This window comes from Pseudonaja textilis, chromosome 5 (assembly GCF_049901715.1).
Source record: "Pseudonaja textilis isolate UNSWEBS1 chromosome 5, rPseTex1.2, whole genome shotgun sequence".
In the NCBI taxonomy this organism is placed as follows: Eukaryota; Metazoa; Chordata; class Lepidosauria; order Squamata; family Elapidae; genus Pseudonaja; species Pseudonaja textilis.
In genome coordinates, this window is record NC_141994.1 from 58,839,906 (window position 1) to 58,867,126 (window position 27,221).

Consider the following 27,221-nt stretch of genomic DNA (forward strand, 5'->3'; position numbering starts at 1 on the left):
ACACCGGAGCGTAAATTTCCGCACTGCGTACGAGCCTCAAATAGAGGTATTGGGGAGGGGGTGTCAGCAGTTCCGGGCGGCCCCCACCTCCCGCAGCTCCCAACTCCGACGCTGCGCTTCTCGGTCCGGAGAGCGATTTAAATGTCCCGCCGAGGAGGCGGGGCGGAAGCGGTTGGCGGGCCTCCTTTCTCCTCCCGCGGCTCTGATTGGCGGCGGCAGCGCTTAGCAGGGGAGGCGGGACGGTGCCTGCCTGGCTTCGGGCGCCGCTGCAGCCTCAGCTGACCGAGGGGCGCCCGCACCGTCGCCAGCCGCGCCGACGCAGCCCCGGCCGCCAGCCCCGTGGCCAGGGAGGCCGCCACCCGGCCCGGGCGGACTGGCTTGCGCCATGGAAGAAGCGCGGCGGAGGCGTTAAGGGCGCTTGCCTGGGCGCAAAGGCAGAGCGGACCAAGGCGAGAAGCCGGAGCGAGGGAGAGATGAGCGGCGGCGGTAGTGGCGGCGCTCCTTCGGGGCCAGGCTCCGGCTCAGCGCCCTGCCGCTTCGCCCACTACTTTGTGCTGTGCGGGATCGACGCCGACAGCGGCTTGGAGCCGGATGAATTAGCTGGTAAGCTCGAGGAGGAGGAGGAGGAGGAGGACAAAAGGGATAGCGGGGCATCCGTCCTCCTGGCTCGGCTCGGCTCCGAGGGTGGCGCTTATGTAGGTCGGCGCTGCCTTTCTTGCTCTTGCTTGCTTGCTTATTTTCGGGCATGGGTCTCCCGCGGCGGCTTCGGGCCCTCCGGGCTTGCCCTTTGTGGGGAGCCGCCGACGCGCTTCCCGGGGCGCGCGGGATCTGCTGGGGCGCCGAGCGCAAAGGCAGCTTATGCCGGGCTCTCCCGGGTGGGGGTGGGGGGATTCGTGCCCGCCTCCCTTTGAGGGCAAGAAGATTATCGGGGTGCCGTCGACCGACCCTCCCGCCTCCCCTTTGGCGAGAAGGGGGGCGGGCGCCGCGGGTGGCGTTGGCGAGGACCCCAGGTGGCGGCGAAGCGCCGCTGGAAAAAGGACTCTCCTCGCTGCGCCTTCCCTGAGGGGCTTTGCCGCGGAGCCTCCTTTCTCTCCTTTCTCTCCCTGGGGTTGCCAGGAGGAGATTTAACTGGGACGAGATACTTCGGAGGAGACCCCACCCCCCACTCCAATCGCCAGCCTTTCGGTCCCCTTGAGACCCCCTCTTTCCGCCCCGCGATGCCTTTCTAATTCCCCTCAAATACGATCCACACGTTAAAAGAAAAGGTGTGTGTGTGGGGGCGGGGGGATAAAGGAGGTTTAATTTTTTCTTACGAAGCAGCAACTCATGTCCTTGCCCCATAATGTTTATCCCTCAGGTCTAATCGAGCACTGATTTCTCGCCCCCCCCTCCTTTCCTTTATATACCCGCCCATTTCCCAAAAAATCGTGATGCCTTCACTGCCTGCAGTAGCCAGGTTTGGTTATGTCACTGGCAAGAGTAAACGATGTTTCAATGCAGTTGTCTTTTATCAGAGAGGTTGGATACAATCGGCTTTCCCCTCCCTCCCGGTGGCCTTTGCTGTCGTCAGGCCCAGGTGTTGTGAAAGATTTATACACTTCCCTGGTTGTTGCACCGGCCTCCCTGTTGAACCAAGGGCTTGCTGAAGTCCAAAGAACAGGGGAAAAAACAAAAACCTTTGTAACTGCTGTGTTGCTATACAGAATGCGCTTTTTGAAAGTGGCTGGTTTAAACCTCTTTTGGGGGAGGGTTTAGACTGTGGTGTCCAAACCTCTGATGGATAGAGGAAAAGATGCTAATTAATGTTGCACCAGTATTAATTGATATGGCAATGCAGTCCACTTATTGTCCCAAAAATATACAGGGAAGAAATAATAATTGAACAATACTTAAGTGTGTAATGGGGGGGAGGGATCTTCACCAATAGATTGTGATGTATTTGAATAAAGGGAAATCAATGATCTAAGGAAAAAAACCCCACTTTCAAATGTATTCTCCAAAATATGGTATATTGGTTTTCAGCAGGACTGTTTCATTCTTCTCTTTGTTTCCTCCAGAGCTGCCTGGACCTCTAATTATTTCTCTAATAGGCTTTCTTTGATTTTTTTTAAACTGATTTTTTCTGTCAGCAACAATCTTAAAAAGCATCTGTGCAGGCTGAGAGAAAAGCCCTTGCCCACATAATTTTTACTAATTTCAGGAGAATTTGCTTTTATGTATATTAAAGCTAGAGAAATGTCAGAGCCTCTTTGTATAATCAGCTGTAAAAAAATCTGCTAAAAAATAGATAAGGGAACAAGAATGCGAAAACCATTTTAAAAGCTTGTAATGAATGCTGTTTGTGGACTCTGAAAAGGACTTAAATTGTAGCGCTGTTTTAGGAAATTCTGCAGTGTCTCAATAGATTAAAAAGGAATTCAATACATGAACTTCAGTTTGTTATGTTCAAAATAAGACCAGGATCTAGTAGTGGCTTAATTATTGCTACATAAAATTGTGGATTTTATCTTTGATATTGGGCTGATTCTGAAAAGGCATCATGTATTCATTCCAGTATCGTATTTTAACAAGGACGTGAGTGCTTGGTAAGCAATAAAATATTTAGAGGACTAGAAACAGAGACATTATGTTTGTTGTTCGGTTATCATATTTAACTTCCCCTAGCAAAGGAAGTATATATCCTTAAGCAAGTCTCCAGGCTGCTCTGAAATTGAAGATTAATTCAATGAAGGGGTTTTGTTATTGTTGTTTACTTGATATTTTCGGGAAATTAACTGCTGCTTTTTCAGCTGTTGAGCTTACTTTCTAGGATGTCTATATTTTGGAACTGAATGAGGATACTTCAAGGCAAGTGAATACAGCACAATTGACTTGAATCTGGAATTGTGGCAAGCAATAAAGTAGTCTTGAATACATTGGCCATCCATGATCCCATAGGTTGAAAAGGGAAATTTTTGTCTATGTGACAACACTGCTCTTAGAACTTGGATAGGTGCAAGAAGTGTAATGAAGTACAGATAATGCATCTTAGCGTTGCCTTCAGATTACAACTTTGTTTGTATCCTAATGCAATCTAAGCATCTCAGCTAGTAAAATGTTTTTCTTCTATTTTAGTGAGATAAATATCTTTCCCCAACTTTTTCTCCCCTTAATCTCCCTGATTAAGGACAGTGGAGGTAGCTTGTGACTATGAAGTCCTTGGTGCTCTCTGAGCTTCGTTGCTCGTAGATGGTTCATTCCTCAGCTAGGTAATATCAGAGCACAGTTCAACTCCAAGCTACAGATAATTCTCTTCTATTACTTGTGTCCTGTAGTCCAACTCCCTGCCCTCTCATACCATCTCGGATAAATGACTGCCCAAGATTTTCAAGAAAAGGTTGAATAATAAGATGGTATGAGGACTCTTGCCTTGGGCACAAGGGTTTTGACTAGAAGACTTCCATGGATAGCCCTATAATTTTCTACTGTTGGAAGAAATATTCTTCTGGTTTAAGTTCCAAGTGGGGAAAAAGACATTGGAAACATGGAGGCTGTTTGGAAAGTTGGTTTAATGGTGGATAGGACTACATGGCTTGGAGCTCCAAAGAAGGAGGATCACATGCTCCAAGGTGAAGGAAAAGAGAAGGAAGGGCTGAGATGCTGAGAGTGCCTGGTTTTATACCCTCTGTTGAGATTTGAATTTGAACTTGTATTCTGATTGGTTGTCAGACTCCCATGGGGCCATGCAGGGGCAACTCTGCAGGCTGTCCTGTGTTCCAGGCTTGGTTGAACCTTGCTGGATGATGATGTAATGAAAAGGGCTTTGGGCAATTGCTATAGCTTTACCTGGAGATCTTTGTTATGTAAAATATCCTGGCCCAGGCCTTAATGGCCCACCAATTAACAAAGGTGGGGGTGAGCTTCTACTTCTGAAGTTAGTTTCTGCTTCTGAGTTTCCACTCTTTTTAGGGCAAATATTCTGCCTTTTTAATATTTCGTAGGATATTTCATTTTTCTAGGAAAGGGGTGGATGCTAACTTCCTACACTACTTAGTCCTATAATTTGTTTTGTCTTAATATTTTCCTTAATATAGATTTTTATTTTGGGGTGGTGGGTCAATAATGGCAAGATATTTAAAAGATTTTGCTTCAATGGGTGGTAGGCTCTGTACAGACCTGGGCTCAGAAACGAACATAGGTTGGCTGGTTAATACTTGGATGGGAGACCACAAGGACTCTGGATTAGACTGAGAAGTTGAAAACAATTCCTGGAAAAAGACAAAGGCAGATTTCTTTTCTACTATCACCAAGAAAGCAGCATCGAGATGTCCATGAAAGCATAGGACTGAAGACATCCTATTTTTACTTCGCAGAAAAATATTGCTTTTCTATGAGAAAATGCTTAATTTGGTAAATTATATGTTGTCCAGAGTATTTGTTATTGAATTTAAAAGTATAACAGATACAAAAATAGACATTAGTTTCATGTGTTCTCCTTATGAAATATACTTTAGTGTCCAAGATAATAATACTTTGCCTCTAGTTTTTCCATTTTCAACCATTAAATTAAACGTTGGATTTAGCTATAGTATGCAGTCTAGTTTTCATTTACATAAATGTTTCTTTTTCTCCGTGAGAAGCTTTTTGGTTCTTTGAAACTGAAGATGAACCCAGTTTCATTTGCATAATACTTACCTTTTGGGAGTTTAAACTAAAATAACTTTGAATTCCTCTTTCTGAAAATAGCTGCACAATACTTCCGTTGCTATGCTAATTGGGAGTTTGCTGTTACCTTTCAAGTGTGAATATGCTGTTGTTTTCAGAACTGTAAAAGCAGATTTGCATCCTTCTCAAGGGCGAATGCAAATATCCACAGCAGATAGTTTAACCCTGATCTTTTCAGTATTAACTTCTTTTTCAGCTGATATTGAAGCTACTCTTGCACCGTTTTTTCCTGCTACTGTTTGGGAATCGACTTTAGAGATCTCACATTGGATATGACAGTTTAGCAAAACATAATTTCTGTGAACATTTACATGGCATGAATTAGGCTCTGGAACCTTCCTAAAAACAAAGGTTCACAAATAAAATTGGTGATGATTTAATGAATCTGGAACTTTAGCCCTTACCTTAGATAACTTTGTTTCCTTTAGCCTTCTGGAAGGATGTGAAAACCTGGCTCCCCACCCCCACCCCCCCCCACCCCAAAAAAAGCACTGGGCTAGGACAGGGATGTCCAGCCTTGGCAACTTTTAAAGACTTGTGGACTTCAACTTCTAGAATTCCCCAGCCAGCCATGCTATTGTTTCTATTGGTTGTTGGGAGCCACCAAGCACATTTATGAAAGATAAGAGGCCATACAAGTTCAGTAAATAAACCTTAGTGTATTTCTGGCACTACTTTATCCAATTTCCTTCTTTAACCAGAAGCTTAACAGGTTTGAAATGGGGCGGGGGTTTCTTACTCTTCTGTGGGATACCAGGCAAGGAACGCTTGTATGAATACCATTTCACCTGTTGTTTTCAATGGTAAATACGGTAAGTATTCCAAAAGAGAGCAAGTTCTCTGTATGTGGATTCTTTGCCTCATTTTAGAGTCCTGGAACCTCCAAGATTGTGCTAAATAATGGCAGATCATCTATTTTATTTAAACCCCTTAAAGGCAGAAAGTGGGACTGTTTTGCAAGGTGTGGACTTATTGATTGGTTGATTAATAGATTGAAGCTGCAATCCTAGGGGATATCGAGCTGAATGGTATTTAGTATTATAGCTTTTGATGGCAAACTTTAATTGCTAGAGTAATCAATGAAATAGTTGCCTTTTAAGAATGCTTTGGTTTTGCTTCCTGTTTGTTTATATAAAGCCTTAAAATGGACCTGCTTCAGTGCTTTGAGTGGATTGATAGCTTTCATGAAAGCCATTCTTAGCTGGTTGGCAGGATATCAATTTTTGAATAAATAATAAAAGCTTTAGTTGATTAATTGGTAGAAAAGTATAATTGGGAGGCCGAGATTTAAGTGCATACTTGTTTATTTCCTACCTCTTCTGATTGTGGTATACTGCAACAGGGAATTTAAAATGGAATACAGAAATGTATATTGGCTTTTGTTGAGACAGGATCTTTTGTTTTTTAAAAGGTCTACACACTGATGTCCTTTGTGTTGTGTTGATTTGAGATTATGGGTATAGCCATCAAGGGGCATAGCAGTTTGCAAAGACTTAAAGACTATAAAGTGTTCTGCTTAGTTTTCATTTATATATTTATTACACCTTTATTACAATGATGTTTTTTTTTATTGACCACTGAAAATGCAAATATTTGATGATCACTATTCAAACGAGTAGCTGGACTATTTAAATTGAAGGAAATGAAGACAGAATAAGCAGGGAAGTGTATGGTTAAATTCTGTTAAACCTATGCTTTTTAATTAATTCATAAATATATTTACTATAACAGGAGTTCAGCTTCTGCATAAATTATGCCAATGAGGTTGATAACAATAACAAATTCAGATAGCCCTCAACTTATGATGACAATTGAGCCCAAATTTATGTTGCTAAGTGAGAAATTTGTTAAGTGAATTTTGTCCCATCTTACAACCTTTCTTGCCACAATTGTTAAGTGAATCACTGCAGTTGTTAAATTAGTGACACATTTGTTAAGTGAATCTGGCTTCCCTATTGACTTTGCTTGTCAGAAAGTCACAAAAGGTGATCACATGACCCCAGGACACTGCAACGGTCATAAATGTGAGTCAGTTGTCAAGCATCTGAATATAAATCACGTGACCATGGGGATGTTGCAATGGCCATAAATGTGAAAAATGGTCATAAGTTATTTTGTTCAGTGCCATCGTAACTTTGAATGGTCATTAAGTAATCTGTTGTAAGTCGAGGAATACCTGTACAAAAAGGAGACCATTTAAAGTAGCAAATATTTTAAATGTTAAGAGGATGTAGGAATTACGATAGTGCACTTAATTTTGTCAATTTATTTTGGCAAAAGGTATTTATGTGGGCAAAGGGGTATTTTTACTGTCCTGATGTACTAGATTATAATTCCCAGCATTCTCAACACGTTTGGAAATTTGGGGAGTTATATCCCAACACTTCTAAACTTCTGGCTGCTGTATTTTTATTCCCACTTGGAATCAACTTTAATGTTAAAACTGCAATGAGATATGTAGCCAACTGATAGGTCAGCCAAATGAGTCAATTTTGCAGCAACATCTGAAATGCTAGAACTTTTCTTCTGCAACCAAGAAAAAGGGAATCAGATGCATTTTGTATTAGCGTTACTATTTGTATTGCATTACATGAAACATTGAACATTGAATCTAATATAATGCAGCTTGTTTGAATAAAAATAAAGCAAGGTGCAGTCGTGGTCTCTTGAATCTAGTGGATCATTTTGCCATCTGATTCCAGACTTTTTGGTATTATATCTTTTTATTACATTTCTATGCTGCCCATATTGTCTGGGCCAGGGGTGGCCAACCTTTTGGACCTCAGGGACCACCAAACTCATAATTTTAACTCTCCCGGACCAGAGACCCTGGGAAAATCCCCCAAAAAGTCTGTAGGAAAATTCCTCACTCCGTTTTCCTACCAATCGATCGTTCTTTATTTGGGATCTCAGGATACTGTTTCCAGCTCTGTTCTCGGGAGGGAGGGAGAGAGAGACTTTTGGTTTCATGCAAGGAAAGCAGCAGAAGCAGCAGAAGTCTTTCTTTCTCTTCCCCAAACTCCTCCAGAAATGAATCTTTGTGAGACTTGTCATGCCGGTGCAGCCTCTTGTAGCAGGATGCCTTGCAGGGTCCCAAAGACTCGTTTCTGGTGGAGTTTGGGGGAAAGAAAGAAAGACTTTTGCTGCTTTCCTTGCGTGCAGCCAAAAGCAGAAGAAAGAAGTGGAAAGAAACAACCTGGTGGCCAGGCGAGGTGCGTAGGTTGAGTGGGGCAAGTTCCCCCCCCCCCGCCCTTCCCCCTCCCCTCTTCCCTCATTTTGTTCGCAATGCAAGCGAACAAAATGTGTTCCTGCTGCTGTACTGCAGGCCACTTATGCTGACTATTGGCTGCCTGTAATTTGGCAGTTCAAATCCCACCAGCTCAAGGTTGACTCAGCCTTCCATTCAGTGATAGGATTCAAAAAATTTTTTCCTGCCGATTCTGTGGGCGTGGCTTGGTGGGTGTGGCAGGACAAGGATACTGTGAAATCTCCAGTCAGGGGTGGTATTTGCCGGTTCTCCGAACTACTCAAAATTCCCATTACTGGTTTTCCAGGACTGGTCAGAACCTGCTGAATACCACCTGTGCTTCCATCCTTCTGAGGTAGGTAAAATGAGAGGACGCAGATTGTTGGGGGCAATATGCTGACTCTGTAAAACCGCTTAGAGAGGGCTGTAAAGCACGATAAAGTGGTATATAAGTCCAAGTGCTATTGCTATAGCTATGTTGAGGACTGCCAATAGCTGAATGCCTCAAAGATAGGTAATTTGTTCTCTGACTCAACTTTAGTTGATTTAGTGTTCAGAAAAACCAATTAGTAATTCTCAAAATAAAAAGATGTTAATTTATTACATTAGATTTGACAAAAGCTTGAAATTTAGAATATACAAGATGTGGAGTGGGGAAACTGAATCTCCAGCAGGGTATAATGGCTAAATTATTCAAGGCACTAAACCAGGCACTAAAGTAAAAGGGGGAAAATGTATATTTTTTCTTTTTAGATTTATAATAGAATTATGTACATGTACCTCATTTTTGCATTATAAAATATAAAACAATCCATTTTTGCATTATAAAATATTAAAAAACAAAGAATATTGGATTTCACAAGCTGATGTATTACAACCCAAGTTTCCAATAGCTAGATTTCTGTATGCTACGTTGAAGGAATGAGTGTACCTGAGCCGCAAACTTCCAACTACAAGAAGGAATCAGGAACATGGCCTCTCCTGCTGGAGCCCTCAAGCTCTCGAATAAATAACTGTAAAAGAAAATGGAAAAATTATATGTTAGTTAGGAAGCCTTTAGGATCAGACTAGACCACAAATCAGAAATGCAGCCTCCTTTCATTTCCCAGGCTGACAGATTCTTTTAGGATCATATGGCTTAAGTTGACAACAAACTACCCATGAAGATAAGACATTTTTTTGCTTTACAAAACAATGCATGCGTTATATATTGTAAGAGTGCGATCAGCACAACAAATCTACTTAATTTTTAATGTGCCCAGATTTTAAACTGGAAACTGGCCCCCCTACAGTGATGTTGTTAGATGCCAAAACATTTTCTAAAAATGAATATCCTGACAGCAAATAGGATGCTTGCTTTTCTAAGGATTGAGCTACTTATTTTTAGAGGTTTCTTTGCTTTGTTATTGTAAGTACCTAAGCTGTCTCTAACAACTGGAGTCAGACAGTTTATGCTAAGCTGACATTCATACAAAAATGATGACAAATGCATAAAACAATTTTTAATATTCAGAATTTCAATTGCATTTGCAATTGCAATTAGATTTCGATCCTGACGGGCCTAAAGCCTTCCATCCTTCTAAGGTCAGTAAAATGAGGACCCAGATTGTTGAGGGTAATATGCAAATAAATACTTCTTCGTTGTAAATCACACAGTTGTGTAAAGTGCTGTGGGGTGGTATATAAGCCTAAATGCCATTGCTAGGTTTCACACTGCATTCAAATATATTTTAATTAAAAAACCAGCACCCTTTTTAAAACAATATATATCTAAACCTTTCTTTTTTTTAATGTGCCAAGTAAGTTTTTTCATATGTATATAACTAGCATAGTATCTTGCCTTCTTTGTTTGATGTAATACATGTGTCCACATGCATAAACATTTCAAAAATAATCATGGTGCTCTTAATTACGTGACCTGTGGTGAAATCATCATATTTTATGCTCAAATACATTATTTCAAATGACTGCAGATGCACATCAATTTGCAATGCTATCCATCCCAGTATCTGAAAAATTATTATAAACCAGTCTGCTGGTTGTGTAAACTTGATATATTTTTAAAAATATACACGATTGGCTATGTCACAGCATTAACAATTTTTATTACTATAGAAGAAAGTGAAAAAATTTTTCCTATTGTTAATTTCATTACCCAAGATTCATTTTAGTTTCTAAAAACTATAGATACAATTATAGATAGGAAGAAAGCATTTACATAATCTGTATTCTAAATTAATTATTTCATTAATAAAGAAAGCTGCACCTTAACTCTGGCTGACTCAGGGAGTTCAGGAGAATGCCCAAAGTGTACACTAACTCCGTCCAAGGCAGTACTCACTCAATCAAGAGTCAAATATGACATTTCTCTAGATTCAGGGGGCCAACACCCTTAAGGCACTCCATCTTGCCTGCAGAATGGGTTCCTCTCCATCCAGACCTCCAGCTCTGGCCTAGCACCCAAAAGGCATCACCTGCACAGCCAGGGATGATATATGACTAGATTATCATCAACATACTGACGATATCACACCCATGCTACCAAATGCCTGGCCCAGTGTTTTCATTTTAATGTTAAAGGTAACTGGTGGGAGATCCAAATTCTGAGCCAATCCACAAAACAGATCTAAAATTGCCCCTGCTCCTCACCAATGTTCACTGGAATCAACTGCTGAAGAAAACTACTGTATATACTGTCCACTTCAACCCGTAAACCGGTCTAGGAGTATACTGTAGTTGATGGTACTGAAAGTCATTGAGTGCATCACCTCCATCCTAAGTCCACAAGTATGCTCAATGCAGCCTTGGTACCATAACATGGCCTCAAACAAGACTGAAATGGGTCCAGATAATGTGGTTTATCTTGTTTGGATTCAGTCTATTATGTGAACTCAGTTACTGATTTGCAGATGATAGTTCAGGCTTAATCTCTTGTGCAAACTTAGATAATCATGCATTATGACTGAAGTAATCCATGGTTTGTTTAATGTGTGAGCCAATCAATCACTATCATAATATAAAGATAAAAGGACCATTATTTAATTAACTAAACTACAGTTGTCCGTGTTTGAATGACACACGGCATGGATGACATTTTGAAAGTCTGCAAAAACAAAAAGTTAATACAGAAAGAGAAATATCTAGGGAAAGAAACCAAAGTCCATGTTTTGTCTGGGCTCTAACAAAACAAATGGCATTTTGCAAAAAGTGAGCAACGGTTTGTATTTTTGTAATATATTTCAATAAATATAATAACCTTAAACTGTTATGGTTTGGGATGAAATAAAATCAGAGTATTACTGTTATGGATAATATCCAAAATCAAAGGCTTCCAAGAACATCTTATAAACTGAATTCTAGTTATGTTGTCAAATATTTATCTTCACAGGTCCCTGAAAGTATCATCAATCTATTTTAATGTATCCTTTAAGATGCCATCCTTATAAATATTTCATTTTGATTTCCTCTGTAAAATCCTTCTTCACAAATTACTGATTCTCTTTAACTATAATTCTGGACCTATCCCTGATGCCTTCTTCTATCTGGGTCATATGTTCTCCCTTCACCCCATCTCTCCTCGCTAAGTCTCAACGGTCAGGAGAAGTTAGGACAGGGGTCCCCCAAACTTGGCAACTTTAAGACTTGTAGACTTCAAGTCTTAAAGTTGCCAAGTTTGGAGACCTCTGAATTAGGATATTTTTAATGTCAATTATGTGTTTTTGTTAAAATAAATGTTTTCTTCATATGTACCTATATCTGCTGCCCCATATATACTACCACAACTTGGTTCCCATAACTTTTAACTGGATGAAACGGTACTTCATAGGGAAGTGTTTTTTGAACCAAAGTACTTCAAATGAGCTAACTTACAGAATGTAAGTAACTCCAGAACCAATAATTCCAATGGAATTGAAATTTGGTGATTTTTATAAAACATTGTATGACATAAAACATTTTCTGTGCAAATGATTGTGTTCTACACTTCAACATAGCTTAGTTTCAAGGCAGACACATTTCTGAAAGTACTCCAGCTTTTCCAGTGAAGACAGTACATTAGAAGTTCTGTCATTGTTGAAGACACTGAAGAATCTGATAAGGAAATATCTTTTAAAAGATGATCCAATTGGTCATGGGTTGACAATTGGATCAATTGACACATATCCTATTCAAAATATGGGAGAATAAGGTCAGAGGCACCAGGATGAGGAAAGTTGATTTTATAGCAAGAATCATGGATCTGGAATATATGTACACATCTGCACACTTGTGCTAAGAATGAATATTTGAATTTTGCAGTTTCTATTAATATGCAGACAAAGCATTATGGGGTAAGAAATAAGATGTAAGGAGACCTTGTATTATATTCTTTTATAACATCTTGTTTCTACTCTTGGTTTGAATAGTGTGTGTGTAAATTTGAACCTCTCCGCTGTATGCAATACAAAAGTTATAAACTGTTAACTTTTCTCATTTTTTAAAATAGGATCTTTTTATTAACCTAACTGAACCACAATAATCTGGGTAACATCTTATACAATGGAAGATTTTCGCAGTAAGTGCCCCAGGGCCATTTATAATTGAAACTAGTTTCCTACATTCCAAACAAACCCTCTCTATATATGCCATTTTTACCTCCCTTCCAGCAATATTTGTATATAATTTGAACACCCAAGAATTTCAAGTCAAAAAGTCAGAAATTCCCAAACAATAATATTTCCACCTAGATAAATTAATTTCCAAAACTTTAAAACTTTGTATCTGCTATATTAACAAAAGAGTACAGTATCTTTTAAATTCAACCTTCAGCACAGTCACCATAATATCAACTTCCTGACATTACAAATTGGGGAATTAGTATAAAAAGCATAAAAAGTTATCATTATGATCCATGTAAAAAAACAAGCATCCATTGCAAACTGATTATTCCACATTTGATCTGCAGAATGAACACTGCTGCCTACAAGAGCTGAGTCCCATAAAATTTGGATGATTTTTCTCCTAAGTGCTTGCTTAAAATCAAGGAGAACTGATCTTAAAACAGAATTAGCAATGTCAATAGCATACAACAATCATTCATATTAGTTAATCACCTATATATTATAACCAAATTATACATACAAAAGAAAAAAGGAAATTAAGATCTGGTAAAATTATGAATTTCTGTTCTTTTGCTTTGTATGTTTGTCTTGTATGTACTGGTCAAGAAACTAAAAGAAAATTGGGCAGTTATTTTTTCCAGATTAGGGCAATTCTAGTGCACCTTTATGAGAGGAAATTATATTCTAGTGCAGAGATTAGTAATCTCTTTGCAAGAACATAAAGTGAGGCACTGGAATTATGAGTTCCCAGGCAGCAAGATTCAGGATTTATTCTTCCCACTTGGGGAGATAGGTATTTGTATAGGTGGATTTTTAAGTGCATAAAACCAACTGGCTTAACCATGACTTGTTAAGCATCAATGCTTTTTTTCATTTCTCAACAAAAATCAACTATTTGCCTATAAATTCTGATGTTGAAATTTTAAAGGTCATAGAAAGGGAGCTGAAAGTCATATGTGGCCTTGAAGGCACATATGAACTTCTGATTACACTCATTTACATATGTCTAGTCTAGGTATAAACCTTACCAAACTCAGAGAGATTTACTTCTGAGATAATGCACACAATAATCTTAAATACTCAGTCCTTAAAGAATGCTGACTCTTTCAGCAACCAACCGATTGTTTTTTTTCATATTCATAAAAGGTAGATTTCTATAATTCCGTATTTCACACCATCTTATGTATTCCATGTCTATGGCAGAGGTGGTATTCAGCAGGTTCTGACCAGTTCTGGAGAACCGGTAACACAAATTTTGAGTAGTTCGGAGAACCAGCAAATACCACCTCTGACTGGAGATTTTACAGTATCCTTCCCCTGCCACACCCACCAAGCCATGCCCACACAACCAGTAGTAAAAAATTTTTTGAATCCCACCACTGGATGGCAGGCTGAGTCAACCTTGAGCTGGTGGGATTTGAACTGCTGAATTGCAGGCAGCCAATAGTCAACAGAAGCGGCCTGCAGTACAGCTCTCTAACCACTGCGCCACCAAGGCTCATGTTCATTTAATGACAATCCAGTATTATAACAGACTTGGAAAGGGTGCTTTACGGCCCTAAAGCACTTCCAGCCATCACAAAATGTTGCAAACCCCCCCGATCATATGACTGCAACCTGAGGACTTGGCAACCTATTTGCACTTACAACTGGTTGCCAATCACTCCACAATCATGTGATTGCCATTTGCAGTCTTCTTTACCAACTTCCCCAGAAAGTCAATGGGGAAGCCGGCAGGAAACTTGTTGCTAACAAGAGGAATCCCCCTCATCTCTGGGAGCTGACTGAAAAGAGCTGAATGCCTTGGCGGGATCAGAAATAGAGCTGAAATTTTGTTCCTGCACCTCACCAAAGGAGTTCTCAATCATAAATCCTTTATTATTTATTAAATCCTGGTTTTGGCAAAGAGATGAATTGTGTGTCCAGTATCTTCTGTCTGACCAGAACCCAAAGGCAATGTTTAATATATTTATTTTTCTGTGATAGCTTGTAGAGTTTGCAATTAAAAATGGACTAATTTTCCCTCGATACTCTTAATCTTTGACTTTAGTAGAACATTATAGTATTAACGTCAATCTTCTTGTTCTAATATTTTCTCTTTCTGCATTTGACTCCTCAAATTACAATTGTTGTAGTTTTTTTGTCATATATTATCTGTCTTGTGAGTAGCAATTTTAATAAAGAGTGGAAGGGAACAAACTTAGTTTATTATCCTATTCATATGATTGAATGAAGTGCTCACCTAACTAATTTCCTAGCGTAGCCTATGCTCTGCAGTGGCATTTAAATAAATGATTCCCAGGATAATCCTATGCAAGATTTCCCAGAAATAAATCTCATAATGTCTGCTAGCTGAAGAACTATAGTTCAGCATTTTAGTGATTCATGGAAATCATCTTCCTGTTTGAGATTCTTTCATGTGGCTATATTTTTTTCAGTTCTCCACTCTAGCAGGGTGCACAAATGCTTTATCTGTTGTTAGGGATAAACTGTAGTTTAATGCAAACAAAGAGAATAAGATTCCACTTTGAGCATCATGCATAATACAAATCCAGCTATTATTTATTTATTTACTGAGGTATCGCTCAACTCCCAAATGACTCTGAGCAGCTCCAACATGGAATATAAAATGAATAAACAAGATGCAAATCCAGTTCCTCAACAAAAAAGCATCTATAAACCACATCCCACAAAGGGCTCCATCCACTCTAACTCAAGACCTTGGAAAACAGCTAAGACTCTTAGGAACATCATCAGGGTTGGAGCCATTCAGATCTCGAGGTTAGTTTCATTCCAGGTGCAGCAGAGAAGACACACTTTCTGGATCCCGAAAGATGACACTGTTTGATCGAGAGACCCGGAACAAGCCAACTTTGTCAGGTTGTACTAGTTGGGCAGAAACCATGGAAGAAGATAGGCAGTTCTTCAGTAACCTGACTTTATGCCATGTAAGCTTTGTGGATGATACCCAGCTTCTTGAATCATCATACCTGAAAGTATACTGATGTCCAGTTCATGTTTGGGGGTATGACATGAGCATGGCAAGAGATGGCCATCACTGTTTACAACACTGCATTCTGAGGATGTTTCAATAGCACAGATCCTGTCCTTCTCTCACCCTTTTTCAGGAAATATGCTTTTTTTAGCTTAAAATAGAGGTAAAGGTTTCTCTTGTCCAGTCGTGACTGACTGGTTCTCTTCTCAATTTCTTAGCTCAAGGAGTCAACATTGTCTGAAGACACTTCCATGTGGACAGCATGACTATAGGCCGAGGTGTAGGGAACATATTAACCTTCCCACCAAAGTGGCCCCTGTTTATCTTTAATCACTGCTATCTGATTCTGGTATCCTATTATTGAAACCCTGGTCTCAATGCAGATATTTGATTGGACACGTGAAAATGACTTTTATTAGTTTCTGTCCAGCCCAAAGTTTTCTTTTAACATGTGTATAACATGTTGCTCTGAGGATGGTTAGAGAGAGATCTTCTGCTGGGCTGTTGCTGCTTAATTCTTGATTCGCCTTACTGTTGAAAATTAGTCTTGCCATTGTATATAGTTGTAGAACATAAATTAAAACTAGCCTTTCCAGGAAGATGAATGACTAGTCAAGCTAATTGAAATGTCTCACCTTTGATGCCATAGATCCATCTAGCCAATCAGAAACAGCCCAGAAGCTGATTCCTCCCACCAAATACACATAAGCAGTCCTTAATTTACAAACACCCATTGGGATTAGAACTATTAAGTGTGCCCTGCTTTATGACCTTTTTAGCCATGATTGTTAAGTGACTCATGTGGTTGTTAAATGGATCCAGATTCCCCCATTGATCTTGCTTGTTGGAAATCAGCTGGGAAGTTTGCAAATGGCATTCACATGATCCCAGGACACTGCAGCCATTGTAAGAACATGCCAAGCACCCAAATGCTGTGGTGGTTGTAAGTGCAAGGACCAGTTACTTTTTTGATTGTCATTGTAACTTTGAACAATTGTTAAAACAAATGGCTGTAAATCAAGGATGGGGTGGGTTTTTTTGGTCTTTTTATTGTTATGCATTACCCTGATGGCTCCTTAATGGAAAAGTGTCTTGCAAATGTTAATTTTTTATATTAAAAATCACTCTTATATCAACATTGAACATATTGAAGTTGTGCAATCTTTCCCCAACTTTGCATCCACCAGACTGGACTTTTATTTTCCATAATCTTCTAGGCCACTGTTTCTTAAACTTGGCAATTTTAAGATGCATGGACTTCAAGTCCCAGAATTCCCCAGCCAGCATGGGGAACTGCCAAGGTTAAGAAACAGTGCTCTAGCCAATGTGGGGGATTGTGAGAGGGTTGAAATTAAATACACCTGGACACTATCAGGTTACTGGAAATAAGAATACAGTTCAAATAAACATTCCAACCCACCAACTTGGAAGTGCAAACTCTGTTTTGATTGCAAATCCACCTGGTTTTCAGCTCTGTAGATGTGATGTCATAAATTCACCCCTGCTGTTTTAGATGGAAAGTCTGTCTGTCAGTGTCTACAGCTGCCATTAGAAATAGAAAACACTTGTCAAATGATAAGCAGTGTGACTGACAAAACATGTCAGGTGAAATGGATAAATAGTCTTTGCACATAAAATATGTATAAGCAGAATGAAAAGAGCATGTTAGCCTTCTGAAGTAAGTGCTGGCTTTAATACCTTAATCTCTAGGAGCTTGATACATTTTTTCAGGAGCAAACTTTTATTGTTGATGGATGCTACAGTTGGTATCTTCTTGTTGCTCTGAAATCTTTCTGGGAGAAATTCCCTACTGCTGTATTTTCCTGTGATTTAATGGATGTTTGGAAGGCCAGCAGAAATTTGCCATCCATGAGAATTTCATCAAGCCTATTTTCTCTTTTGGAAAAAAAAAATCAAAAGCAGATTCTACATTAAGCTGAATAAGAACCGACAGAAAAATGTAGGCATTTTTTGTCTATGTAATAATAATTTATATAGAATTGTGATTTAAGCCCACCCTTGGACTTATTCCACATTCTGGTTCAAATATGCTACAAAGCCATAGTTTGTAGAACAAAGCCCGAAAATCAAGCAATATGGGAATCTATCCATTGTTATTTTAGGTCCTTTTGCAAGACTGGCTAATGCATACTGATTGAACCAGTGAGGAGGCACCTAATTACCTTCAATTTTTTCATTATATAAATATTATTATAAAGATAAATATTACCAAAAGTACAATTTTAACCCAAGGTGTTTTGTTTTTATTTATTTTTTTCTGTAAAAACTACTTTGTTCTTCAGTTTCATAGCTCTTATTTTCTGTTCTAATTCAGTTGTCCTCTGTAAGTCCATATTCTGTAATTCTTGTTCTGTCTTCTACCTTTCTTTTACAGAGATAATGCCTCATTTTAGGGGTTTTCCTTGCTGACTCTTTCAACTTACAGGCGGCCTTCCCAGCCCCATGCAATCCCAAGGTACTTGTGTAATTTCTCGACTGTGATGGCTGGTGTACTCTTGATCTCAGTTGGAAGGCTTGCCAGTGGTGATTGGTGGCAGTGCCTCCCTGCTGCGTCCAAAATTGTCAGCCTTAAAAGGCAGATTGCAAGCTGCTTTGATGAGAACAGCTATTGCAAAAGAATCTTGCAAGTCTAATTGCAAGATTCCTCCCATCCCTCCCTCTTGGTTTATATTCAGGAGAATTGGGGAGGTATGTGGCATTTCCCTTTCTTAGTCTGGGCTCAAGTCTCCCCCTTTCTGATTTTTGCGTCTTCTCTTTGCCCTTCAAGACTATCCTCTTTACTCAGTGCATGTTTTTTTGTGATGAAGTCGACCAATACCCATGTCGCTCTCCCTTTGGCCAGCCCCAGTCAATGCTGGATTGCTGGCTGCCCTTAGGTGCTAGTGTTGACTTGCCTTCCCCTTCGCTTGTCAGTGCTGGAAGCTGCCTGCAATTGCTTGGCAGTCTCTAAGGTTATCTCTAAATGTTTGGAAACCAATCCACAAGCTCGGAGGACAAACCCTCACCATACACCAATATTTGCAAATATTGCAAATCTCTAAGGCTTTGGGGAAGGCCGTCCTGGTGCCCTTTGTTCCATTGTCTGACCCACTTTCCTTTACTCTCCTGGAAGGATCTTCCCACTCTCAGAGCAGAGAGATCGCTTAAATAAGCTGTCTCTTCCCAAACCGCTCTGCTCCCCGAAGAAGTTAATTAAGATTCTCTGGCTGGTTTGTGCTGCTATCTGAAATTGGCAAAACCTTAATAAGCTTCACCCTCCAGGCTTCCTTGTGTTGTCTGAAGTGACTGACTCTCTTGTAATCTCTTCCTCTCCAATCAAAGTAAATGGAAATATTAATTTCCCATAGCAAATTATCCCAGAATAGAGATGAGGATTCCAAAGAGTGGGAGAATGAAAAAATGGGCTGTAAAATAAAAAAACATCCTTTTTCCCAGCTTCCTGGTGAGCTGAGTTCTGGAATGTAAGTTTCACCACCGTTTGGGCTCTTTAAGTACTCAGGGGTGATTTCTTAATACTGTAAAAAAATTTTCATGATTTATTATCTTCCTAGCATCTCCCTTACTGTTCTAGTTCTTTGGTATCCATCCGATAAATTCTAAATTATGTGTGGACATGCAGATTAATGGCTTGTCTAGTCTTTGTTGCTACTAGATGTTTGTTTTTATTATTGTTTTTTGCTGCCTATCTAGCCACAACTCTGGGCAGCTTACAAGGTTAAAAGCATGAAAGAACAGGGTGTAGAGGGGTGAGAAGGGATCCGCTATTGGCCCATCAACTATCTCCAGTGTGATAGTTCCTCATTGGGGGCCCAAACCAACTGGCAGAGCCAGGTCTTTTGCTAGACCAAGGGTCTTCAAACTTGGCAAATTTAAGACTTGTGGACTCCCAGAATTCCTGAGCTAACATGACTGGAGGAGGAATTCTGGGGGTTGAAGTCCACAAGTCTTAAATCTGTCGAGTTTGAAGACTCTCTGTGTTAGACTGTTGGTGGTTGGACTAAAATAGGTGCAGACCGAGGAGATTAGACTCTAGGAAATTTCTGCTGCAACCATGTCTCAAGGGCTCCCTCGCTGCCTTCTTGATGTCTGGGGACCTTTTCCATTCTCCTGTTACCTTGTTGGGAGACTGCCTTGCTAACTTTGCAAGGTTTCCTCCTGTTATCCTGAGGGCCTGCTGCCTTGCCTCTACCTTCCAATCTTCTAGCGTTCTGTTTTCAGCTCCCTGTTTTTCTTTCCTTTCTTTTATCTTTTCTTTTCTGTGCTACCACAGCTTATTTTCATCCAGATGGTTTTGAAAGGGCTGGCACACTGAATAATACAGGGTAAATCCCTGCCTCACAATAAGGGAAGAGGGAGGACATACTTGTTGCCACTCGTCCTTCCTCCCAAATATTAATTGTTTTCTACTGTTTTTCATTGGAAACATTTGATTATCTAGGAATTATATAGATACATTGTACTTTCAAATATAAAATCCCCATGATACATGATTAAGCTCTTATTAAGCAGGTATTATCAGAATGGCATCGCAAGAAAATCAGATAACAGAAGAGAGGAAGTGAAAGGAGCTGGGGTCTTTCCTGAAATATTGGAATAATCCCCTTGGAAGACTTGTTGGTAGTGTGGTCTCACGGTGCTCTCTGAACTCGGTGATTTTCATCAGTGCTACAAGGGAGTGGAGTTTGGTCTTATTTTTATATACTTAGTGGTTTTCCCTGTCAGTGCTGGTGGTGGTAGATTTGGTGGTTCCTTGATTAGATTGTTTACTAGTAGCTTGTGTGTCTGCAGTAGTAGTTCCTTGATTGGGGTATTGTTTACTTGATTATTGATTTGTTGTTAATCTTGGTCTTAATCTTATACAAGTGTTGGTTGCTGTTTTGTTTCTTTTGGGGCTTTTGCATTGTCTCTTTTGAGTGATATGTAGATGTTGTTTCTGTGCCTGTTGATGGCTGATTTGTCTGAGTGTCGGGCCGCAGGAATTCTCTGGCTTCTTTGGACTTAGCTTGATCTAAGATTCCCACTGTTTCCCAGTTGAAACTGGTTGAGTCTGTCCCATGTGTTGTGAATTTAAGGATTTTCATTATGTCTTCTGACCGCTAGTTGGTGTTCATGGATGTGCTCTGCTAGTCTTTTGCCTGTTTGTTCTACATAGAGGCTGTTATAGTCCTGACACTGTATATTGTAGATGATTCCTTTTTTTTTTTTTTTTCCTTCTGGGCCACTGGGTCTTTTGGTTTACATAGGATGTTTGGAGGGTTTTAGTTGGTTTGTGTGCTACAGTGATATCATGTTGATTGTGATAACAGAACAATAAAGTTGAAGGCCTTCTAATCCAATCCCCTGTTTAGGCAGGAGACTCCATACCATTTTGGACAAATGGCTGTCCAATCTCTTCTTTGGAAACTCCAGTGAAAGAGCACACACAACTTCTCTTCTTTTTGATGGCCCCTCAAACATTGGAAGATTGCTATCATGTCACTCTTAGTCATTATTTTTGTTGCACAAGACATACGCAGTTCCCTCAACCATTCATTACATGCTTTAGCCTCCAGTCCCCTAATCATGTTTGTTGTTTCTGAGATCTTTATGCTGTGTGGCAATATTATCCCTTTTGCAGTTTGTGTTGGTTGTGCTATTGTGGGTTAATTGGTAAGGGACTTTGATAAAGTTGCATGAATATCCATTTTGTTGGAAGACGTTATATAGATGCTGTATTTCTTTCCCACTGTTCAGGGTTGCTGCAGTGTGTTTGTGCTCATCTAAGTAGTGTTCTTACGCAGCTTCTCTTGTGGGAGGTTAGGTTGTTACCTTGGTAGTAGAGCACTTGGTGTGGGCAGTTTTTCAATAGATTTATGTTTCTAATTTGCCATCATTTGCCTTTGCTGCTATCTAAGAAAGGGCAGCATGTTGTTTTCTTCTTCCCTGGTGAATTTTTTTCTTTTGAAGATGATTTTCATAGTTTCAGGTGTTTTCTCTACATGATTCTTTTTTATTATGACAAAGGTGTCATCTACATACTGCATCCGGACTTTGGGTGGGAGTCCTGTAGATTCCAGGTGTTATATAATGGTCTTAGCAACGAGTCCTAAAAGTGGTGATCCCATGGGTATTCTTTGAATTGTTGATATATTTGTCCAATAAACTTAAAGTATGCAGTCAGGCAAAGGTTGATAAGGTCCATGATTCTGGTTATTTCAGTCTTGGTATATTTGGGTTAGGCCAGGTGTGCTGTGTAGTAGTGCTGTCGTGGATTCTTTTGGTAGTTTTGGGTCTATGAAAGTGAAGAATGCTGTGACATCAAATGAGACCATGATTTCATCTTCATCTATGGTCAAGTCTTTGATCTTTTGGATGCACTGTAATGGGGAATTGATGGAGTATTTACTTCCCTCTGTGAGGTGCCCAAGCTCATTTGTCAGTTCTTTAGCAATGTTATAGGTTGGGGTTCCTGGTAATTATACAATTGGCTGGACAGAGGTATGTCTGGCATATGTATTTTGGGGGACCATAAAAGTGTGGTAAGATGGGTCCACTGCTTTCATTTGTTCTTTAGTGATTTGACCTTTTTCTCAATCCGCTTGTCTAGTTTCTATAATGGATTGGTGTTCACCAGGATGTAAGTTTCTTTGTCTTCCAGTAATTCTTTGACTTTTTATATATATTGTGATCTGTCCATGATCACTATGGTTTGGTCTTTGTCTGCTGGTAGGATGATAATTGGTCCTAGATAACCAAGTATTTTTGATGAACACTTTTCATTGGCCCTTCTTTGCTCTGATTACACATTTATAGGCAATGTTTCTTTTAATTTTAGTTATCTTCCAGTGGAACTGGACGTGCCTTGTTTAAATGTCATAGAACACACAAGCCTTGGGGATCTTGCAAGAAGGCTTAAAGCTTTCTCAGTTTCTCTCGCCAACCATTCTTGTTATGTCAGATTCATTCATTGGATTCAGCATAGTGACAAGAAACAAAATGGATTTGTTAGGGTCACTGCTTCACAAAGTGAAGCATGACTTTGGTAGGCAATGGGGCCTATTTTGTAGTCCACTAATAAAGCGCCTGTGGGATTTAAAGTCTGCCATCTGCTCCTGAAAACCTTTGTTAGTGTGAAGTGATAATGCAGTTTGCATACAAGATGTGTGTGTGTTGCCTTAGATGTATAAAGAATTAATCTGAGCCTCTGTATTTATGAAGAAATTACAATCTAATTTACAAATATGCCAGGGACGACAATTCTCAAAGCAAAGAGGCTTTAAAAAAATCTGTTTTAATCCAATCAATTAAGTGACAAATTCATCTCTGCACCTTTTAAAAATCATCCGTCATCAGTAACTTGAGAATGGTTTGGGTAGGAGAAATTCATCACACATCTTAGGTGATTGGTTAAAGAATGTTGAAGTTATTCAAAATGTTATTTCTGTGTGCGTATGTGTGAGACAGGAAAAAGGAATAAACATCAGTTACTGCTCTGACAATTTTAAGGCATACTATTTATATGTAAATGATTGTTGCCTTTAAATCCTAATTCTAATCTAGAAAACCACAGATATAATTGGAAGATCAGCTGGGGGTGCAAATTCATCTTATAATAATAATTTCTTTTGTTCTACCAACTCTTTGAGATATTTGCCTTTAAATATATGCCTTCAAACATATATTTGAAATTTTTTTTACAGCTTAGGCTTTTCAGCCTGATGCCCTCCAAATGTATTAGGATTGTGGAATTCTGGAAGTTGTAGTCCCAACACAATTAAAAGGTGCCAAGCTAGACATAAATTTCTGACCTGTTTCATTTCCTTACATTTATCCTCTCACTTCTTTTTAGTTTGCGTATTCAAAAGCACCTCAGCTTTTTAGGTATTAATTTGCATAAATCATCATGTTCCTCCTATCCTAATTATGTCACTGAAGTTGGGCAGCCAGTAAATTTCAATAAATATAGTTATTGTACTCTGTTCATAACAATGTGAAGTCACCCATTGGTTTAGCTGATGTTGGCCTTAATACGTGCTGAGTTCTACCCAAGAACCTAGGATGTCATAATATATTGGTGTAGTATATGTGTAGCTCCAAGCAGCATGGCCTTACAATTTACAGATGAAAATTTTGTCAATGTGCAGATTTTCTAAGGGCTATCCAAAGATTTTTTGGCTGGGACCACTCCGGCCTATTTATGCATAATCTTTCAGTTCTGATTTTCAGAAGTTGTAATTTTGTCACCTTCTCTAATTCATTGTTTTCTGTTTTATTACCCTCTGGTATTGCCTCACGAATTATCCACACTTCTTTTCAATCACATTTATATATGATGTGTTAATAAGCAAAACTTTATCAGTTTGTATTCAGAAATCTGACAATCCTTGAATCCGCTCATTATAACTAATGAAAGAGATTGGCCAGAGAGTGAGGATAAAGAAATACTGTTTGTCACGGTCCATGGTTAATTTATGACAACAAGCATGGTTATTGGGGAGTTGATGGTTGAAGGAAAGATATATATTGTAGGCCAGGGGTCTCCAAATGTGGCAACCTTAGCTGGCTGAGGAATTCTGAGAGTTGAAGTCCACAAGTCTTAAAGTTGCCAAGTTTGGAGACCTCTGTTGTAGGCAAATACTTGAATAGCATTTGTAAAATCAGAGGGGGATCTGTATAGATCTCTTGTGTTCAGATTCTGCTTGTGGACATCTCAGAAGCATCATGTTTTAGACAGCCATTTCAGATCTTCCAATAGGGCTAATCTTATGTCCTACCAGAATGACAACCATTCTTAGGAAGTGGCCATCAGATGTCCATTCCCGATCACAGTGACAGCAAAAGTTGAAATGTATCTTATATTGTCCTAACAACACATAGAATTATGTAAAAAAAGAGCAGAACTTGTATTAGGACGCAGACTTTCTCCCTTGATCCCTTCCCCCATTTTACTCCCCAGGCCGTTTCCTTATTTCCTTACATTAATATTCAACAGTGTTTGCAGTGAGAAGTTCAGCCAAGCTTTGCCTAATAATGTACATATTCTCTTACTAGCAAATTATAGCTGTCTCTAATTGAGTTGATTGTAGTCACCGAATAAGGGGGCAGACAATTTCACAAAGCTTTCATAAGAAATGCTTCGGGGCAGATTTTAAAGCGTCTGTAGGAAAGAATATGAGCTCTCAACATTCACATTTATACAAATTGCCATAGTCCAGCTCTTGGCCCCACTACAAGTGAAACAATAGGCGCCTTTCATATCTTCTGCAAATGCTTTGGCTGCTTGACTGTGTTGCCCGAATCTCAAGATCAAAGCAGACAAAATCATTCTGCAGTTATCAGAATCTCTCTTGGCGTCCCACATCCAGTTGAAAACAAAAAGGAAGCTGCCCATAACCGATATCCCATACTTATATCCTTCAGTTGATCCTTTGACATATTTCTTTCCTTTAGTCAACATTTCTGCAGTGGCTTGTGGATGCTGTGGCTTGTTGGTGAAAGACAAAACAGAAAATGCCAACATGATACAGCTTTTTCTTAGTGTCAGAGTGGATTTGGTTAGATTAGATGCTGAGGAGGGATTAGCCCACATATTAATTTTTCTACAGCTAGCCCAGCACTAAAGCTTTATGAAGCTTGTCTTGGGGATCCAAGTGTGGCAGCTGGATTTTATTGCAGAAATGAAATGGGTTTGTTCTTGGAGATCATTTTAGCATCTCCAGGCTAATTGTGTAATCAGGGCTATAAAACAGTATAAGCAGTGTTAAATGAGTAATGTAAAACCATTCTCATGGGACATGAAAAGCCACAGGAAACTAATATTTTCAGCATCTGCCTGAATGAGAAGAATGTCAGAACATATTTTATTTCTGGGGGGAAAATATTTCAAGGAGTGGATGATCAAAGGACTGCCTCTGGCTGATGCCGAATGAATATTAGCAAGAGACAGGAGGACTTGAAATGAAAATTACAGTGATTGGGCCTATCTTCCCAGGAGAATCTGTAAGCATCCTATTTTGAAGTTGCTCAAGGTTAATTCCAAAACCTTCAGTCAGATATAGTTAGATATCGTAACCAACTGCTATGTAGGTGTAAAATTTTTGTTGATTAGTGTTGCAAATTGTTGCAGGTTTTCATTTATAAATACTGTTATTTGAAACAGAGGAAATGGGTGAAGAGGAATCTTGTTTGCTTGCTTTAGAGGTCATTAATTCCAAATCCAAATTATTTTAGGCTTGTTTTAATTACTCTAGTTTAAGGGTAGCTAACTTTTTCATTCCCAAGTAAAAGAAGATGCTCTGTTGTAATAAGAGTATTATTACTCTTAATCATTCAATCATCAGTATAGTTTAAGCTTAAGTCCGTAAACACTTAAATTAAGCAGAGGTTCTAGATTTGTTATATCTTGAGAATAATACCGTGTTTCTCATATAATAAGGCTGGGTCTTTTTTTTTTTTTTTTTTGAGCCCCGAAAGAATGGCTAGGCTGTCTTTTCAAGGGTGACTTAATTCCCCCACCCTTGCATCTTTGGGCGGGCGGGCAGGTATGGCTTAGATGTTGACCTCAGCGTTGGTGGGGCACTTCGTACTGGGGTCAACACAGGCGGGTGTGCAACAAAAGTACTTCCTAATGGCAAGCCCCCCCACCATTCCCCCCCATTTCGCATGTTTTAATATAGGCCTTAATTTGGGGGAGGGGCTTAGTTTCATTTCATGCCTATAAAACATGCTGGGACTTCCTACTGGGGGAGGCTGTATTGTTGGAGAAACAGGGTATGTATACAATAAAAAAGAAGAAAAATGCCACTGCTTTTTTCTCTGTCATTCTCGAATTCTGTATAGAACAAGGAATAATGAATTTAAGAGTGGTTTCAGTGGGCCAATTACCCCAAGAGATGGTGGGATCCTCTTCACTAAGTGCAATCTATGTCACGAGAGCTTTAATTTGGATTCCTCCATAGTATAGGTAGGAGGTTGACATGGAATGTCCTCTTCCAACTCTGTGTCCTGGATCTTGTTTATTGAATTAATTCACGTTTGTTAGTACAATAAACCGTAGATTCAAAGGGAAAAAATTAACCAAACAGGATGACTTCACACAAACTTTTAAGATTAAAAAATAAAACCGTACCAATTTTAAAATTAACCAAATGTAGCATGTGTGAATATGGATGCTAGGTTCTTTCATTGATCTGGGAAAACATTTTGTGGTAGCCTCAGCCTATATGAGATTGTATGTTTTTATATGGGAGCATATAACATTTTGGTGTTCCTCTTTGACTTTTTGGCTTTTATGACATTATGATGCCTCTTATGAGTAAGTGCTGACTCTTGCACTATGACATAATGTCTTGGTTTACCCAAGTTGCTAAGTCGGAAGCAAGTTGACTACATTATAATTTAGGATTATATTTGAATCAAGTTGCTATAAATGCGGAGTGTGTTGTTGGGAGAATTTGGCAACAGATATGCATTCAACTCCATTGGACTTGCTTCCTAGAAAGCATGCATAGGATTGGGCTGTACGTAGCTGAGTTCTCAATCTATTACTTGCAACTAGGGAAGAAAGCCCTTTTTTCATTTATTTTTCTTTTCACATTATTTATTCCTTTAGCAAGGCAGAGAATGATAAATTACATTTCTCCATAAATCTACTTTCTGAAGTGTGCTATTGATCCTT

At 39.4% G+C, this 27,221-nt stretch overlaps 1 protein-coding gene across 4 annotated transcripts in view; it reads left to right on the top strand.

Annotated features, from left to right (window-relative positions):
• The first annotated feature begins 259 nt into the window (after positions 1-259).
• The window catches only part of DENND5B (DENN domain containing 5B), a 117,752-nt gene continuing 90,790 nt past the window's right edge, over positions 260-27,221 (top strand). For 2 of the 4 annotated variants that reach the window (XM_087935017.1, XM_087935018.1), the window contains exon 1: positions 277-603. In XM_087935017.1, the coding sequence (XP_087791143.1) occupies positions 474-603 (130 nt within the window). In that variant the 5' untranslated portion in view covers positions 277-473. Of the gene's footprint in view, positions 604-27,221 lie in introns of all 4 variants that reach the window. The other 2 variants (XM_026720242.2, XM_026720166.2) reach the window with 2 other exon arrangements.